Source organism: Taeniopygia guttata, chromosome 6 (genome assembly GCF_048771995.1).
Source record: "Taeniopygia guttata chromosome 6, bTaeGut7.mat, whole genome shotgun sequence".
NCBI lineage: Eukaryota > Metazoa > Chordata > Aves > Passeriformes > Estrildidae > Taeniopygia > Taeniopygia guttata.
This window is the reverse complement of record NC_133031.1, coordinates 17,545,378-17,564,092: the sequence shown is the minus strand read 5'-3', so window position 1 is coordinate 17,564,092 and position 18,715 is coordinate 17,545,378. Positions and strand designations below refer to the sequence as shown.

At 47.3% G+C, this 18,715-nt stretch overlaps 2 protein-coding genes across 2 annotated transcripts; one reads left to right on the top strand and one right to left on the bottom strand.

The window, feature by feature from the left end:
- Positions 1–2,258: 2,258 nt before the first annotated feature.
- On the bottom strand, positions 2,259–8,656 carry LOC100228872 (cytochrome P450 2C19). The gene is made up of 9 exons (XM_002197658.7): positions 8,434–8,656; positions 7,944–8,106; positions 7,330–7,479; positions 6,877–7,037; positions 6,322–6,498; positions 5,678–5,819; positions 5,202–5,389; positions 3,895–4,036; positions 2,259–3,216 (listed from the first exon to the last, which is right to left on the bottom strand). The coding sequence occupies exons 1-9, from the start codon at positions 8,617–8,619 to the stop codon at positions 3,035–3,037; spliced, it is 1,491 nt and encodes a 496-aa protein (XP_002197694.5). The 5' UTR covers positions 8,620–8,656; the 3' UTR covers positions 2,259–3,034.
- A 2,643-nt stretch (positions 8,657–11,299) lies between these two features.
- LOC100227084 (zona pellucida sperm-binding protein 4-like) lies at positions 11,300–17,621 on the top strand. Its single transcript, XM_072931414.1, is given in 13 exon segments — positions 11,300–11,383; positions 12,570–12,758; positions 12,837–12,939; positions 13,888–14,043; positions 14,422–14,469; positions 14,472–14,608; positions 14,759–14,856; positions 15,224–15,354; positions 15,550–15,739; positions 15,813–15,960; positions 16,833–16,911; positions 17,224–17,340; positions 17,462–17,621. Coding segments are annotated over 13 exon segments (1,623 nt in total). The 3' UTR covers positions 17,605–17,621.
- The last annotated feature ends 1,094 nt before the right edge of the window (positions 17,622–18,715 follow it).

Genomic DNA, 18,715 nt, shown 5'->3' with positions numbered 1-18,715 from the left:
GGCTGAGATGCAGGTCTGCAGCGGTAAATATCGGGCATCTGCAAATTAGTCTGTAAGTATCTTCCAAAGGACTAGCTCATTTGCTACACTACAGCCTATGGCCTTCAGCAGCAGCTGCCAAAGACCCAGAGACTTGAAACTCCTGTGTGACGGACAGCAGGACGAGACAGATCTTCCTGCAAAGTCTTAGTCCACCATCCGTGGCAGCAAAATGCTGCTATGGTATCACCTAAAATGCTTTTCTTCCTCTTTCTGTCCCTCCTTGCTAAGGACCATGTCTGTGTTCTTTCCCTAACACACACCTGATTCATTTATGTTCCACTACCCAGAACAGTTTTGTGGTGTGTGTCACAGCTACCCAAACCTTAATGGTATCTGAATTTCCTCCCAGCTGTTCCCAAAGGCAAAGCAGCAACAGAGATGAAGTAAGGAATAAGCATCCCCATGTAGCCTCCTGCACCTGAGTACTTGGTACAGTATGACCCAGTGGCACAACTGCAGACAAAGAATGATGCCTCAGACCAGACAGGCTCATTGGTCTCAGCATCAAGCCAGTAGAAATCTTCCACTTTGTCCTGGCATTTCCAGTAAATGCTCTGGCAGACGAGGTGGTAGCCTTAGAAAGCAAAAGCAGGATTCCCCTGTGTGCCTTGCTTTAATTGCAGTCTTAGAGCCAGAAGCTGCCTTATTTGCCATGCAGCTGGTAGAGGAGATACGGAGGCTCCAGTGCCCTGAAGCCCAGCTTCCCAGGTGTGTGCCAGAGCCTGGATGTTCTGGGACCCAGCCAGTTTGTCTGAGTCAGCCCAAGAGAAATGCCGTCAACTCTTCCACTTTGCAGGTCCTGCATGTATTAGCAGGAAGAGGAGCTTATCCTAAAAGGAGCACTAACCCTGACATTGGGCAGTCTGCTCTTACTGCATGCAGGGATTTTTCGTGGAGAAGCATGAAATGGTGAGTGGGATTTGGGTCTGTGGATGGGAGTAGCAGAGGGACATCAGCAAGCAGGAGAGGTGAGGCCACTGGACCACCTATCTATTGGTTGAAAAGCTCCATGGGGGTGTTTAACCCTCCCATTCTCTGCCCCAACCAGATCAATCAAACTCACTCCTTCATTAGCTCTGCCTTTCCTTACAGTGCAAGAGATGGTTTCAAATACCTGTTTAGATTTTAGCATCTGCCCCCATCCTTTCTGTTCTGGAGGTATTGTTGGGTCTTAGGGCAGTTGGAGCAAGGAGGAGGTTGGTGCCCTAGATTATGAAGCGGACCTCTGCAAGGTCATTCTCATGGGCAGGTGTCAAGAGGACACTGTCATTGTTCCAAATGACACAGCATTATTGCATCCAGCTTAGGATATGTTGAATATTATCCCAAATATTATCCCCTGTGTGGTTATTGGTCCCCTGAGCATGTCCTGTGTTCTGGAGCTCTATAGTAAGAGAGCATTTTCTCACTGCCTTGTGCTTCTCATCCAGTTGTTTGTGAATTGTTGTTGTTGTTTGTCACGGTTTTGTTCATTGCCTCAGATGAATCAGCATCCCAGTGGGCAGGAAGGACGTGAATATGAATCATTCCCTCCAAGACCTTCAGATGTAAGCCACTTTGAACTTGTTCTGAGCAAAGCACACATGCTGCTGAGTTGCAGGACTGGCTCTAAGGGCAGCCTTAGACTAGTGGAAATCTCAAGGTAATCTCCTCCCCATAGTGCCTGGGTCTCAAACATGACTGCTGTTTCTGCTTGCACGTCTGTCCATTTGTTGCAATCCCAGAGGAGCAGACAGCAATGGCTTGCCATTGTTTTAGAGTAGACAAGCATAAGAGCTGCAGTCTTCATGGGAAAAAAAACAGAGGGACAAGGAGGGATGGACCTGAGATGTGGGCAAATGTGATATTTCCATCAAAGTAACGCTAAACATTTCCAAAGGGAGGTGGGAATTCTTGCACACTGTTTTCTCTGCAGTATTCACATGGTCTCTGAGTGCCTTATAACAATCAATCACAGGAATTATATTTTGGCACCAGGACTATTATATGACCATGATGCAGGGAACAAGAAGTGTATATGTAAATGAAGATCAAGACAAACATAACAACCAGTATCTATGTAAATGAACATCCAGACACAACCAAAGACCACAAGGAACAAAGAAACCCAGGAGAAAGTAATCAGTGGTGGAATATTTTGATGAAAAGCATCTGGTCTCTTACTGAAAGAAGAACACCAAATTTGTAGCTGGGGGTGGAAATAAGAGACACTACCCTTTTCCTAAATTAATTCATTTAAATAAAGAGCATCTAAATCCCTGCAGTGATACTAATGGTAGAAAGGAGCTACCAGAGAGTTGGTTGCAGTCTCCAATGCTCAGGTAAGTGATCTTGCAACAGCCTGCAAAAAGCATGAATGCATTCTTTTCATTTGGCAGACAGGCTGCAGGACACCCTTCCCCTCCAGCACCATGAGCCTTCCAGACTGGTGGTGTGCTGTGACTGCTCTGGAGCTCCTTGCAGGCAGCAGCAGTGAGCACAGTGGATGACAAAGGCAGGATCCTTGCCCAGGAGGGACAGCCCTTCCCACAGTGTGCTGACCACAGGCTTTGGAGACCTACTCTGCAGTGTGGCAGCAAATTAAACCCAAATTAAATAACAGCTCAAATCTCCATAAACAGATTTTTGTTTATAGGATCATGAATGTACACACATGCAGCACTGTCCATCTGCAAAGCAAGGTCTTGGTGGGACTCATGCAGTGGGAGCAGCCACGGGAGCTGTGCTGGTGAGGAAACCAGCTGTTTGATGCAGCCACTGTGCTCAGTGATCCTGTGACACAGCATCGCTGCAAGAGGCTGCAGTGTCACCCAGGGCCTCCTGCGGTGTGGTGGAGTTCTGGGAGGCTTCAGAGGTCTTTACTTTTGCCTGTATTTGGACTGCCTTCCTGAAGGTCTGGGAAAGGTGGGCTAAATCTCCTGCTGTTGATTTTAGTAAAGAAGAGGTGAAGGAATAGCCAGCTTCAGGACACTGGAGAGTGGTTCAGTGCTTTTCAGCGGGGGACAGCACAGAGCTGGTAGGCAGGAGGTACATTGCCTGTCCCACTCAGAGTTGGGGTTATGTTGAGCTCCTGAGGATTCACAACAGACTTCAAAGTAAATTTCTGCAAGATGGTGGCTATGAGTAAGAATATCTCCATTCGTGCCAGGCCCTCTCCTGGGCATATTCGTTTTCCTGAAAGTGAAAGCAGCAAATAGAACTCAATGGGTGTTTCTGAGTAGAGTAGTTTGTACTAAGCAGCTGTGTTGCACAGCTTTGTTTATTACACACAGCCATAGCAGTGAGACAACTGTCAGGGTTATCGAGGACATTTTCTAGAGAAGAACGTGTTGGCAAAAGACCCCTGACAGTTCGGATGGGTGTGTGAAGGAAGAACAGGAGCAGGAGAAGACTTAAGTGTGTAGGGAACATCACAGGAGTCGAGAGACAGCAGGGTGACATAAAGCACAGGTGAGAAAGTGGAAGGTTGAGAAAGGTGAATAGTTGCATGTAACTTAAGAAGTACTTAAAAGGTGCTGGGGAAAAAGTGGAGCTATCACAAAAAGATTTGTTCAGGACAGCTTGGGTGGTTGTGTAGGAAGGTGACAGGTATTTTAGTGCCAGTGGATCCCATTCACACCATTACACTGACAATTCCTAGCAGGACATGTGTTATTTGTCAGGCCGGAAGAAGATGGGAAGTCCACTGGAGATGAGAGCAGTAGGGAGGAGTTGTCCAGAGAGCAGTGAGCCCCAAGGAAACACCAGTAGGACTGTGTTGGGAAGAGGCAGTTGTGTGTTGCAGGGAAAGGCAGGGTGGTCACTAGAGGAGGAGGCTGACAGAGAGAAGAAAAGAGCAAACCTGTGCTTTACCTGCTGAGAAGGGCATGAAGAAGTTGCTCTTCCTAAAGCTGCCATTCTTATTCAAGAAATGTTCAGGATTGAACTCGTGTGGGTTTGGAAACTCTTTACTGTCATGGAGGACAGAAGCGAGGACAGGGAAAACCGTGGTGCCCTGAAGTAACACAAGAAGAGCAGAACATGAAAGGCAGGCAAATTAGGTCACTCAATCTGCCTGCCTGCCAAGTTGAGATTGTGCTTCCCTGTATAACCCTACCAGGGCCTTTGGTTTCCCTTTGGGGACCCTTCTTTAGAGGAGGCAGCTTTAGGGAGACCCTACTGAATGTCACAGCAGTTGTTGGCTGCTCTTCCTGAATTCTCCCTCTTGTCTCCAGAACATTCATCCTCACGTTGCTCTGGTCATCAGGGGACACCCCACCTAATTCCTCTCTTTCTTGGTGTTTCACAAAAATAACCTTGTAGATGCACCATGCACCTTTTCTGCGAGTCCAATATCAAAAGCACACAAGGTTGTGGAAAAAAATCTCCTGTGGAATTCCCCTCTCCTCACAAATTTCTCCTGCCACAATCCTCTACCTTCCCACTTCCTGGCCAGGCATTAACAGGGGCTGGAGTATTCAGCAGCGATGACACCAGAGTTCTCTGCTGGTAGCTCTGAAGTTCTCTGTGTCCTGTCTTATGAGTTTACACAGAGAGCTGGAAATCACACCACCAGCAGCCCACATACTGCTGTCTCCCAGCTGCCCACAGTCACCCAGAAGAGCAATGAGCACCGCTGCAGCGGGCCAGGCCAAGCCATGGGCTGCTCCAGCCCACCAACCTGCCTCTGGCAGTGGCCAGCAGAGACTGCCTCAGAAGTGTGCTCGAACAGAGCCAATAGGTTTGGCTTGTTCCATTCAATGCAAACATCACCTACAGCATTTTGTGGCTCAGAGTCTTTCTGTGCTCAATAACCAGAAACTGAGTTTGCTCCCAAGCATGTGCACAGGCTATCCTGGATGGTGGTGAGCTGCTCCTCAACTTTGCTGCTTTTTGTGTGAAGAATCACTGCTGTGAGTGTTTGTGAACCCACTGTGCTTCCAGGACATCATTATTAAAGCAAATGTTAAAGCTGCAGAGCAAGGGAAAAAAAAGTGTTGGTCAGAGCTACTGTTTTAGTCTTGGCCCATGGAGCATCAACAAGGAAGTGCAAGTCAGCTACAGCTGCTGAGGATAAAACCCTCACAAAGGGCTGGGTGAAAACAAGGTCAGGCCACAACAGTTCTAACTTGTGGCTTCTAACTGACAGCCTAAGAACTGCTGAACTTGAGGGAGCTGACCTTAGGAATGATGTAGTCTCTGAAGGTGGTGTCTTTGGTCACAGTGTGAGGGAGAGCCAGGGGGATAAGAGTGATGAAGCGCTGGATTTCATGGACCACAGCATCTGTGTAGGGCATCTGGGTCCGGTCAGCCACACAGGGTTTTCTTGATTGTCCTACCACCTTGTCAATCTCTTCTTGAATTTTCTCTGTCATGAGAGGCACAAACCATCAAACGGGTAAATAACAAGCTATTTACAAATCACAGATGGCAGGAGCATTAAGTTGGTCTTGATGCTGACTGGAACTCCACTGCTGCCCATGCAAAGAAAATTCTCCTATTGATTTGGCTAAAGAAAGATGTGGACACAGTCAAGTCCCAGAGAGAGAGAGATAGAAACAGAAAGATGAAGGGAATATCTGGGAGGAGGATGTGGTGTTAGTCATCTGCCCAGCCCAGGGGAACAGCTAGAGAGGAAGAGGTCACAAACTGGTACCTTGTATCTTTGGATATTTGAGAAGAAGCAGAAGCCCATATCGTAGAGTGGTGCTTGTTGTCTCTGTTCCAGCAAGGAACAAGTCGAAAGTGCTTGTTATCAGGTTCTTCATGTAGAAACTGGAATTGGGACGATCTTTCTCCTACGGAAAAGGCTTTGTGTTTCCTCTGGCTGAGCTGGGAGAAGTGGCCCTTTCCTCATGTCATCCCATACCTTCCTTTTCTCCTAGCACTGTGGCATTTCTCTGCTGAGGTGCAGCAGCCATCTGGGGCATTGCAATGCTACCTTGAGCAGTAAACTCAATATCAGCCTTCTTTTAGGGTGTGCACTGAATGGCACTCTACTGCTTGTTTGCTGTGTGCTTTCCAGTGAAAGAACTGCAAGACCAGACTGAAAAAGTCTCTTTGTTTTGTTGAAAGCAGAGAAAGCTCTCCCTCTCCAAACAGCTGCAGGTAGTGGTGGCTGGTGAGCACACAGACCCAGAGCTAAAAGCCCTCATATGGGCAATATCTGGGGTATTGTTGCTGTTTTCCCATTGCACAGCTAACTGGGAAGGGGTTATCCCCCTATCTGTGTTACTTATGAGAGGGAAGGACTCAGCATAGGTGTGTTTGAGGACAAGCTGGGGCCATCTGTCTCCTTACCTCCTGCATTTTGCAGAGGAAACAGTCGATGAAATCCTGAGGAGAGCTGGGATCTAGGGAGGCTTGGTGTAACTTCACCTCCTCTGCTACAAAGGCTTTTAGAGCATCAAATTCTGCAAATATATTATTGTGCGGGCCAGGCAGGTAATCCAGGATATTTGAGAACATCTGGTAGAGCTGGAAAGAAAGAAACAGGAAGGTCCCTAGTTTGACATTTGCCCCATCTTTTGCTATCACCAAAAGCCCAGGAAAGCCACACCCCTGTCAATTGAGCCAAGCAGAAGAACTATGAGGCTGGGCAGTCTGGCAGGTCTTGCTTAGTAGTAGTAGTAGGGACCTTAGAAGTGGAGAAGAAAGATGTCCAGGACTATTGGTGCGCTTAGCTGGCAAAGCCAATTCCAGCTTTGGTGAGGGATGCTCTTGAATGAAATGCCTTCAGTGCAGCAGAGCATTGATAGGGTCCTACTTAGAAGATTGAAATGGAACTTCATTGGGAAGGAGGCCTCCTGCTCCCCTGGGAGAATGTTGCCACTGTGAAATGCCTACTGAATGTACCTGTCCCCAGCGGGAGTTCATCATCTCAAAGATGTTGTTCATGTTGTTCATCAGAGCCAAGAACTTTTTATCTTTATAATCATACCGTTTCCCAAAGACAATGGAGCATATGACATTGGAGACAGCACAGCTCAGCATGAAGGTTGGGTCAAAAGGTGTTCCTGTGATTTCAGAGAAGTTACAGACTATTAAAAAAAACCCATGAAATGTAGTATGGCTACTGTGGGTAATCTGAACTCTGTTTTTTAGTGGAAATATCAGATCAATCTCTGAGTGACACAGAAGGGTCCTCCAAACAGAACAAAACACGATCACAACATTATTACGACTTCGTAATGAGGGGTAGCTGGTGCATGGACCAAATCCATAGGAGCTTCATTCCATTCTAAAGCTGTGAGCTCCCTTAATACAGCCTATTTTTTTCAAATATAAAATATAAAAAATGGACTGTACTCTTTGTTTTGTTGATCTCTTCCAGCAAGTAGTCAGATTCCTCTTGTATTCTCTCTTCAATGCTCCTCTTCCCCATTCCAAAGTTCCGCAGAGTGGTGAGAGAAAACCGCCGGCCTTGTAACCATAGCTCATTGTTGCTAAAAATAATCCCTGCAGAAGAAGGAAGAGGAAAGATCTGTCTTGACCATGCTGCATGTGAGATGAGCAGTGGTTTATGGTGACAGTGAATCCTGTCCCTGGAGAGCACTGACATAACAGCATGCTATGGTTTGGAGGTTCTGTAGTCCAACTGCCTGCTTTTGGCCTTCTTCACTACATGCCAAACATCCTTGTGAATAATTCATCACTCATCCATACACAATTTCCCTTGCTGCAGCTGGTAGCTGCTGCCCCTTGCCATTTCCCTGCCCATCTTTGAGAGCAATCTGGCTCCCCTTCTCTGCCACCTCACACCCTTTGAGTGGCTGTAGCCTTCTCTGGCTTCCCCTCTCCAGGTGGGTTGAACCCACCCCTTGCATGTTTCCCTCATGCAAGGTACACTCCAGCTCTAATCTGCTGAATGCATCCTCAGCCCTTCCCTTCTCCTTCAGAAGGAGCTCAGTCAGCAAACATACCTAATCCCTTGTTAGTCCTGTCTCCAATTGGCATATGTCCTCTGGCAGCAAACTCGTCTGCGCGATCGACCAAGGCTTCTTTCACCACATCGTGTCCATACAGCACCACCACTGGGTCAGAGCCCAGGTGCACTGTGAACACGGGTCCATACTCTTCACTGAGCTGTAAAAATGCAGTGGCCATGGAGCAAATGGTGAGGAAGAGTGGGAAAGTCTCCTTGCTATTGCTTCCCACAGCAGGCAGTTAGCCTCACACATTGGCAACACCAAGATGTGGTTCTCTCATGATAAATGTGGTTGTGGTGATGGATCCCACTTATCAGGCCCTGAACAACATGGCAACAGCAATGAGTGAAAGCATTTGCAATCCCCATTACTTTTCTGCTCTTCTGGAATGGCAAATTATCGAGCCATAGCTATAGGTTGATCCCATGCACGGGTTCCATACATTTCACACCCACAGCAGAAAGAGAAGAAGAAGTGGCCTTACCTTCTGGAGGGTTTTGGTCATGTTACTTGGTTTCACCTGCAGCAGGTTACCTAGAATGGGAAGGGGAGCTGGTCCTGGAGGCATCTTCCCCTTTCCAGACCTTCCTTTCCATGCTGCAAAGGAGAGCAGGCAAGCAATGCAAACCAGGAGAACAACAGTGACTCCTCCCAGGAGCTCCATTTTCATCTGTGGCACAAGAGGGAGTGACTCTGTCTGTCAGAATCTGAGTTTATATACCAAAGGTCTGTGTTAGCCCAAAAGCAGGTTTTGGGCCACATGACTGTGTCAGTCAATGTTTGCTAGTCAATCATTTGTTAGATTGCCCTGTGTTGTGAAACCAAGGGTTTATTGGTATTAATTATTCATTGAACACACACCTTATCGCAAACAACTGCAGATGCCAACAGAGATTAGGAAATCTGTAATGTGCTCATAAAATTTGCTTTGTTTCACCTAGACCTAATTGTTAAAGAAATCATGCTAGGGGTACACTGTCCTACTGAGGCACTCACAGATATTCACTGTCACAAGAGCATCTTCCAAGTACTTCAGTGATATTTGGGTTTTCTGTTCTTCCATGCAAGCCCTCAGTGGAGTGAGCCATCCTTCATTTTTCAATAAATCTTCCTGATGTTATTAGTAAAGTTCACACTGCATGTGATTTGCCAAAGGACATGCAACTGTGTTTTCCTCAGCAGCTGCACAGCAATAGCCTCAGTCTCTCTCCCTAGGGGTGTCTGGCTTCACAAGAGAGGAAGGTATAAAATACCTATCTAGCAAGGCTAGAAAGTTCTGCAGACATGACAATAGACAAGATAGGACTTGCTGGGTGAGACAAAATGAAGATGTCAGAAAAGGGGACGAGACCTTGACTCTCTGACCTCTTCAAGGACTCCTAGAGAAGAAAACGAGAAAAATAAGCAGAGAAGAGAGAAACACAGAACTTGAGAGAGTCTCTTGGACATGGCTTTCCAAGCTGGGACAGAGATGCACTTGTACAAGGCTGGGTATAGGCCATTGCAACCTGGCAACTAGTCCTTGCACTTACCAAAGCAGCTCGTCCAACCTGCTGCTGGAAGCTGGCACACACAGGTTCTTGTTTTGTTGATGTATGACTCCACTATGAGGAACTAGTGCCCTGGAAGTTCCCTAGGTGTTCTGGAAGACAACAGAGGTGTTCTGGTGTGTTGCAAGGGATTAAAAAAGAGCTGGAGGCTTCCTGCCCAAGACTCCACAGGGCCTGCACACTGGCAGTCCCAAGGGCAGTGGCGAGAGCAGCTAGAAACAGCCCTCAAGGCTGTGCTCAGCTTGTTAAATCTGGCCTTAACCCTCTTGTCTCTCCTGAGCTGTGACACATTTGCAAGCAAAACTGATCAGAAGGTGTTGCAAGGATAGGGGATGTGAGACTTGGTGGGAATTAGCAAGAGACCTGGGTGAAATGACTGCTTGGTTGGGGCATGCTGTGTTTGCTGCAGAGCAGTGTGTAAATGTGACTTTCCCTTTCATTCAGAGGAGCTAGGGAAGACCTCCTTCCCTTGCAAAAGTTTTGTACCTTCCCTGCAGAAGGGAGTTCTAAGTCATCCTTGTTCTCTTGGATAAGTGCAATAATTTCCTAGTTGTTAATTTTAAGTTCATGAGAGTTTGCACTTCCACATGAGGTAGCTGCCAGCTAGCAGCATTCATGACCTTACCACCTTGTCTACAAAGTTCCCTTTTTTCCCATGACACTCATTGATCAGACTAGTGGTCCACAGAGAGGTTTTCTTCACTTACCTTCATCCTCTGCATGTCCTTCCTGTCTATGGTGGTCTTGGCTGCTATCTAAACTGATGCTTACAGCTGGGTCACTGTAATGCATGAGAAATAGCAAATGTGTGAGGAAAACATTTCTGAGGAAGAGAGACCTGTGTGTTTAATTTCAGCTAGGTTGCTTTCCGCTTTCCACTTACCATAACAACTTCTTTCAAACAAAACATTTCATTTCCTTGAATTTCAGGCTCATTTGAAGAGCCTCCCATCCCTACATGCTTAAACAGAGCTATTTGGTGTCTGTGTAGGAACTAGGAAAGGGCAGTTACCTGAAACCGTTCTCAGCACAGGTACTCCCTGGCAGATCTACAGCACCTCTGGGGTTGTTTCATGTAGAATTATTCTTCAAGTCCATGTAAACATTTTTGCTGTCAGCAGAAATAAAGTATGAATGGGTTAAAGTATAATGAAAGTACTTCCCTATAGCTCCAAAGTACTTTACTGATTTTTACCCAATTATCAGCAGGTAACGCAGTCAAAGGAAACATTTGGCTATCATTCAATGATGATGTGATTTGGGCATGCACAGTGCTCAGCTTCTAAAGAGATGAAGCCTCCCTCCCTGCCAAAGTCCAAATGTTTTCCCTGTGTGTCTCTGCACTTTGCTGTGCCCAGGCAGGCTCTGTGAGGATCACTTGGTTCAGGAGGGCTGCTCAAGCCTCAGCCATGCAGGCAGCCTGCCAGGATCCATTGTCTCCATCTCCTGTTGCCAGAGCTGCTGACAAGGTCTTACACTTTGTGGGGCAGCTGTCCTGGTTGGTGCATGAAATTAGCAGAGGTAGGCACAGTGACATTCTTGATCAGCTGGGATCATGGCATCTTGTACAGCTATGCAGCAAAGATGGGCTGTGGGCTGAGGGGGAAGAGCAAAGGAAAAGCCTCCCTCACACTCAGCTGCTGCCCACCCACCATGCCTGTGATGGGGGCTGGCTGGGGCCCTCTGTACTGATGCTGTACTGTGCTGTGCAGACATCCAGGAGCTGGAGGGTCTGCTGAGGGCAGAAGTGTACAGATATTCACAGTTCCATTGCATGAATGCAGAAACATGCATGGAAAGATGGACAACAAGGCATTCACTTTGTGTGGCTGCCTGATGTGTGGCTGGGGAGAAGACTCCATGACACCTTGCACTTACAGGCAGGCAATGGTTGCTGACACACAGAGTTTTCTCTGGGATCACAGAGGGTCCCCTTGCCTGTGTTTCAAGCCCATCTCAGGGGCCCACCTGCCAGTTTTGGCAGTAGGGGTCCCAGAGAGCACACCATCCTGCCACTTAGCAGCCAGGCCTGAAGCAGTCCTGCAACTATCCCCACACAAACACACTGCAAACAGGGCTGTTAGTCCACAGCCAAGAGTGTTTATGGGGAATCACCACTGTTTAGGTGTGCAAAGCCTTCTGAGCTCCATGGTTTCTCACAGATTTTATGTGGAGGTCTCTTTCTGTGCTTTTATGTCAGTACTCTGTGTCTGGCATTTGAATCTGTATAATCTTTTTAAAAAAACATTCTTGCACTCATGCCATGTATTGAGCAATTAGAGCAGCAATCGGGTGGATGGGGAGAAGCAACAAGATTTCCTACATATCCTGACTGTGGGAAGAACTCAGGGTAGGAAAGAAGCTTTGACCTCCTAGGTCTCTATAGTACAAATACAGAACCATCTCTTGACATTAGCTCAACTCTTGTCCTTTGGTTTTCTTGAGAGAGTGCAGGCAGACTCTGCTGAGTTCAGGTGAGGGCAATGGAAGGTGTTAAACTGCTGGGCTGGGTCCACCTGGGGACTTCAGGGATTTCTGGTCCCAGCTGGCTCCACAAATTAAAAGGACTAGGCTAAGAGCCTAGTAAGAGAGCAGGATGGGTGTTGTAGGGTGGTCTTGGGCTCCATCAGGAGCTATATTCTTCTGGGTGTTTCTTGGTCCCCTGGCTTTGGTTCTGGGGGCTCATGTCAGTGTTTTTTCTGATCCTACCCTGCTGACTTGTGGCCAAAAAAGCTTACAGCTCACCTTACCTCCAGGCTGGGAAGGGAATGCTTCATTTGTGCTGACTACTTGGGGTGAGGCAATATCAAGAGGCATTTTTAGCCATATCTTTGTCCAAATGCAGAGGTGCATGGAATGAGAAGAAAGGAACAGGTTTTGATGTGAAGTGCTGTTGAACTTCACTGAAGTTCTCTGCATCTTGCATAATCAGGGGGCTGTTTATATGACCCAGCAGTCAAGGACTTGGTGAAGTGCTGTGCCTGGATCTTGATGTCTTGGCTGCTGGATTCTCTCACTGCTGTTCCAGACCCTAATACTGTCTAGGTCCCCATGTCCTAGAGAAAGGTAGGATTGTAGTGGGTCTGATCTGCAAAGTGTGACTCTGAAGCCCCTGCTGCTGTGTCCTCTTTCCCTAGATACTGAAGGGAAGGCACATGCTCTGCAGAATGACTCTGGCTGCAGGCTCTTGGTATCAGGGACACCAGATGGCTCCAGAAAAGTATCAATCTCTTATGCTGGCTGTTATGTCTTTGAATGGGTGGGTGGCCTTAGGGATTCTGCTGGGACTGTAATTACTGCTGCTCTGGCTGTCCTGACTGGCGTGGCTTTCCCCTAGGATCACAATTACCTTATACTGGTTGGGCTTGAAGGGACAGATGCTGCTGGGTAAAAGGTTCTTCATGAAGAGACGCTGCTCAGGTGCCCTGTGGACCTTCCTGGTAAGATAAAAGCACCTGTCAGAATTTTGTGGTGGTGGTGAGTGCCATTCATTTCTAATGGCTATTCCTAGTCAGTCTGGGGGCTAGGAAAGAGGACTTGCTGCTGTGCAGAAAACTCCATGCAAAAGGGTTTGGACCAACTTGCTGGGGACTTGTGCCTCTCTGTGGGGTCAGCAAGTGAATATGTTCATTGTGTCTCCCAGCCATATTCTGACTACATGAGTTCCTGCTGTTGTAAATGCAGGCAAACCCGATGGGAAGAGATGAGAATGTCTGACTCAATTCAGAAGGCTGAATGATTTCTTTATTATAATTATGCTAAAATATACTAATATACTACATAAAGGAAGACACTAAAACCTACAAACCCACTTGTTCTAACTATATCTCTAACACAACTCGGGACCCTCTTGCAAGAGCCCAGACACAGGTTGATCTGATTTGCCATCAGGCTCAAACAGTCCTCACCAGAATCCAATCAAGCAATCACTCCAGGAAAACAATTCTCCAAGCACATTCCACATGAGAAAAACAAGGAGCAGAAATAGAAATTGTTTTCTCTTTCTGTCTCTCTGTGCACCTCTATAAAAAATCCTGAGAGAGAGAGAAATGTGCTGCCACGCCTGCAAGTTCAGGGAATGAACTGGAGACTAGGTACAATGATTTCCTTAACTACCAAGAGTTGATCTAGAATGCTTTATCTTGACAGATCCAATGTAAGTCCAGTTTCCTGTAAATGGCCTCAGGGGGATTCTCTGCTCCATGGAAATGCAGGTCCATCCTGAGCAGGCTTCCATGCCAGATCCAGGCCATGTGTTTGACCCTCACCTAACTCTCACTTCCCTTGATTTGTATGCAGAGTCACCAGGACACCTTCAATCTGTGTCCTTCATGTCTTTTACCCCCTGCTCTTGTGCTTTATCTGCAAAGACCCGTTGTTTTTTCCAGCCCTGGATGCTCCAAGCAGTAGTGTCTGTTTGGCCATTCCCAGCCAGGACCGGCTGCCATGTGCCTCCCTGCCCATCAGCCAGGGAGACTGTGGAGCACGAGGCTGCTTCTATGACCCCAGAGACAGGATGATGCCTTGCTACTCTGGTAACACAGGTAAGCCTGAGCACCTGTTCTCCCTCCCTCCCTCCAGAGCTGCTGCAAAACAGGATTTCTTACTTTGCTGGCAGGGCAAGCCAGCACTTGGTGTGTCAGCAGGTGGCTCAGGGCTATGTTTTTGGCTGCCAAGAATAATATGTCCCAGTGAAATGTCCAATATTTTCCACTGTATTGCAACAGACCTGGTTGTATGCCCAGCATTGGTGTTGTTGTTGGAGCTGGTTGCACTTGTCTTGTCATACTTAGTACTTGTTCTGTGGGTTAAAGGCAGGACAGCTTGCAGGACTTGCTAGTCTTCTGTTGATTGTGATGTTAGGGCTTCCTTTCCATCCCTCTTATCTCTGAGCTCAAGGCTGATTATATCTTTTTCTCCAGTGACAGCTCATTGCACACCAGATGGCCAGTTTTCCATTGCTGTTTCTCGAATGTGACCCTGCCACCTGTTGCCCTGGACTCAGTGCAACTGGCCAGTGGACACAGTACTGGCTGTGTTCCTGTCCTAACAAACAACGCCTTTGTTGTGTACCAGTTTCCACTCTCTGCCTGTGGCATTACTTTTCAGGTAAGAGCTGCAGCTGTTGCTAGGCTGGAAGAGCTGAAACAGCCTGACATGGCTTTGGCTGCTTAATGGACATCCTACAGACTTCCACAGGCCAAATGCTGCTCTCCAGCCTGACTTTACCACAGTGATGGTGCCTATTTGTCATTCCAGATGACTGGAGACCAGGGCATATATGAGAATGAGTTGGTGGCAAGCAGGGATGTGAAGACTGGGAGCCTTGGCTCTGTCTCTAGGGATAGCATTTTCAGGTATTACCCTGGGGCTCATGTTGCTGGGTGTCATTGTGTTCAATGTCATTAGAGAAATTCCTGCTTGTCACAAGCTCTGAATTCACATGAGGGCACTGGAGCAGGTTAAAGACTGGTGTATCTCTAATTAGTAGGAATAAAGCTAGTATTGATCAGTGACAATCTGCAGATTCTCAAATCCAAACATTAGAGAGAATTTCAAGTATTTGTTTATAGGAAGTGTTGGAAGAAAGAGGATATGATATAATTTAAAAGGGGATATTAATATAATTGAAGCAGATGACAGGTTGCCATATTGGAGAAAGGAAGTATCAGAGTGGCTTTTCTTATTTGCCTGATTTGGAGCTTTCCTTTTCTTTCCAACCAGGCTACATGTGCGATATACTTACTCCATCAGTGGGAGCTCCATTCCCTTGAGTGTTCAGGTCTTCATGTTGCCACCCCTCCCTGCTGTGTCCCAGCCAGGTCCTCTGTCTCTGGAGCTGTGTGTTGCCTCCAGTAGAAGAGGTTTGCAGGACCTGCTCAAGGCTCTTGGTGCAGAGCTCTGGTCTCTGATGAGTAACAGTGGAGTATTGATGGGTTAACCCAGCACTGCTTCCCTGCCGTGGTGGAAACTTACTGATATGGCTATAAAGGATGCCTATTCCTGTTTCTTCCTGATCTTAAATGGCTCTTGGATTTTTTCTGTCCCAGGTGGAAGCTATACTTCCTGCTATACAGACAGTAACTATCCTGTTGTGAAGACTCTGAGAGACTCTGTTTATGCAGAGGTCAAGATCCTTCAGAGAGCAGACCCAGACCTGGTTTTAGTTCTGCACCACTGCTGGGACACACCAAACATCAACCCCCAGGAACAGCAGCAGTGGCCAATTTTGGTGGATGGGTAAGTGACTTGTAAAAAACTTTGGGTTGGGGGAATAACTTGCTCTTTTTCACTTCTTACCTTTCCTCCTCAGGTGCCCTTATGCAGGGGACAACTATCAGACACAGCTGATGCCTCCGAGTTTCACCTCAGGACTACTGTTGCCCTCTCATTACCAGTGTTTCACCCTCTACACATTCACCTTTATGAACCCCACTTCCCATGAGAAACTCTTTGGACTGGTAAGATCCTGTCCTGCCTGCCTAGCTTCATATTGAAGACAAGCAAAATGTGTGAGCAATAAGAACCATTTCCTGACTATGAGTCTCTTGGCCTCCTTGGGGGAGTGGGGCAAAGAGTAGGAAAAACCTCTGCTGAAACAGAAGAGGAGAGGTTGATGCCAAAATCTCATTAGAGTGAATACTCAAAATTGGTCTCAGCTGTACTTGTCAAGGCTCCCAGTGAAGTGGATGTGAAACAAGCCAAACGAACCTTCCTGCCTTCCCCCTTAAGGACCAGGCCGGTGGGATGGAGCTAACTTTCCTCTTAGCAATCCATATGGTGCTGTGGCTTTGGATTTGTCACTAAAACAGTGTTGGAAACAAATGTTCTTGCTGCCTGCTGAATAGCACTTGCTGAACACCAAGACTTTCTCTTCATTGTGCTGTGTCTCAACCCCAAGTGAGTAGGTATGGGATAGCCTAGAACCGGGGAAGCAGCAGAGCTGACTCAAAATGGCCAAAGGAATATTCCATGCTGCACGATTTTATGCTCAGCAGTGAAAATCAGCATAGCTGATGTCCCAACTGCCTGGGCACTGATCTGCCTGTAGGAGAAGGGTTAGGTGACTTGCCTTTACATCAGTTGTGCTTTAGGTTTTTCTTCCCTCTCCTCCCCTCCTTCACTTATTTAACTGTCTTTGTCTCTCCAGCTCCAGGTTTTCTTCTTTTGCTCTTCCTCTCCTTTTTCTGCCCTGCTGGGGCAGAGTAGGGGGAGCGAGTAAGCAGCTGTGTGGGTGCTTAGCTGTTGGCTGGGGTCTGTGCACCTCACTAGGGTATCACCAGTCTCCAGACAGAGCCTGAAGGATTCCAGGCTGCGTTCCATTTTTCTCTAGGTGTACCTGCACTGCAGTGCTTCTGTGTGCCACCGGTCTCTAAAGGAGTCCTGCATCACCCCTTGTCCTCCCAGAGTCAGTAAGTGTCCTGGCCTCCTGCTCCCTATCCAAAGGGGCTGCTCTCCAAGCTGGGGAGGAGACATGTAGCCTATGGAATAATTCCCTTAAGGCACGGACAGCTTGACAAAGCATTTCCTGCTCCTTTCCACTGACTAAGGGCTCTTCTTATGCCAAAAAGACAGAGGTCTTCATGGGCCCTTAGCTCTATGTGGGCTCACATGGAAACTGTGCCTTCAGAGCTCCCCATGTGTTGAGAAGCTGACCTGGATAAAGTTTGCTGACCTTCATGGCTATACCTCTTCTTACCTACAACTTTCACATTGCTCTGTAGGGGGTAAAAGGAGTGCTGAGCATCCTTTTCAGGAAGGTACTTCCCATGCCTCCAGCAAAGGCCTTGTGATTTTCCTCCAGGATGAGCTAAGACAGGACACAGCCAAGGATGGCCTTGGTAAGTGTGGCAGCAGAGCAGGGGAAGGGGGCTGGTCTAACGCTTTTCTACAGAAAGCCTGAGCCCCTAAGGCATCCCTGTGCTTCACTGGGAGCATTAATTGGGGTGTCTCTCCCCACAGGAGTGACTGCGCATGTTGCAGCCCCCTGGGCTCTGGGATTTGCTGCTGTGGCAACTGGGACAGCTCTGTGTGTGGTGCTTGTGGCTTCTGTGCTGTGGCAAAAGAAGGTGTCAGCCATGCATGAAATCACTGCATTGCAATAAAGTGACTGTCAAACCCATTTAGTTGGTGGTTCCCCTTCCCCTGGAGACCCTAGATGTAAGACTTTATTTGCAAGGAAAAAATTACTTCAGTGGATGTGCAAGATTTCCAAATGTTCTGAATTAATCTCACTCTGGAATTCTTCTGCTCTGGGTTTGGTGTTATCTGTCTGCCTCGGTCAAAGTGGAGACCTTGTCAAGGCCTGGGCTGCAGATGGAAGTAGGACTGGTGCAGGGTGGTGTTGGCATTTTGGTTAATGAATATAGTGGCTTTCAAAAGTAGTGACCTAGGCTCCATTCCAACATTGAGCAGAAGTGCAGCAAAGCTCACTAAAAGCAGATCCTGCAGCTGCTTCTCTGGATATGTAGAGCAGGTATTTTGACTGTGCTGAGGAATTGGGAATTGCCCACTTGTCCCTAAGTCACTTGGTAAGTTAGGGCTGTGCTCATGTGGCAGGACTGGAAAGCAAGGATGCCAAAGCATTATTCCAATGGGCCATGCTAATGATGCTGTGCGCAAACTTGCCTTTCTTGCCCTAGAAAGAGAAAAGGGTAGGTGGCATTTTTCTGGTGAACAAGAATATGGACACTTCATATCAACTGGAAAAAAAAAATAAAAGGGCCTTGGTGGTTTGAAATTCAGGAGAAAGAAAAAAAATCAAACTTTATTTAGAGCTTACTCTTAAGCCTTCATGTGACAGCAGGCAGTTAGGAGTCTTCAAAGGTCTTGGATTAAAGCTAATTTGACATCACTGTTGGCATAAAAGTGCTTTTCTTAATTTTTAACTTGTTTCTTTTAGATGAGAAAAAAAACTTGCCACTTTGAGCATCAGGATTGGTTCAGTATGGTGTTGTCAGTCCCAGCAGCTGGGCAGCATCCCTCTTGGCTTTCTGAGGTCCTGGGAGAAAATAGTACAGCAAAGCTCTGCAGGCAGTAGAGGGGAAATGGGGCTCCACCCCCTCCTTCCTGCCCAACCTGGGGGAGCTCTGGTGCTTGCACTTACACTGAGATCTGCTTAGTCCTTGAGGGGAAGGAAAACTGCTTTTCCCTCTTTTCCTCTAAGGCTTGATTAGAAATTCTTCCTGTTAAGGGCAGGAGAGAAGCCTTAATTGT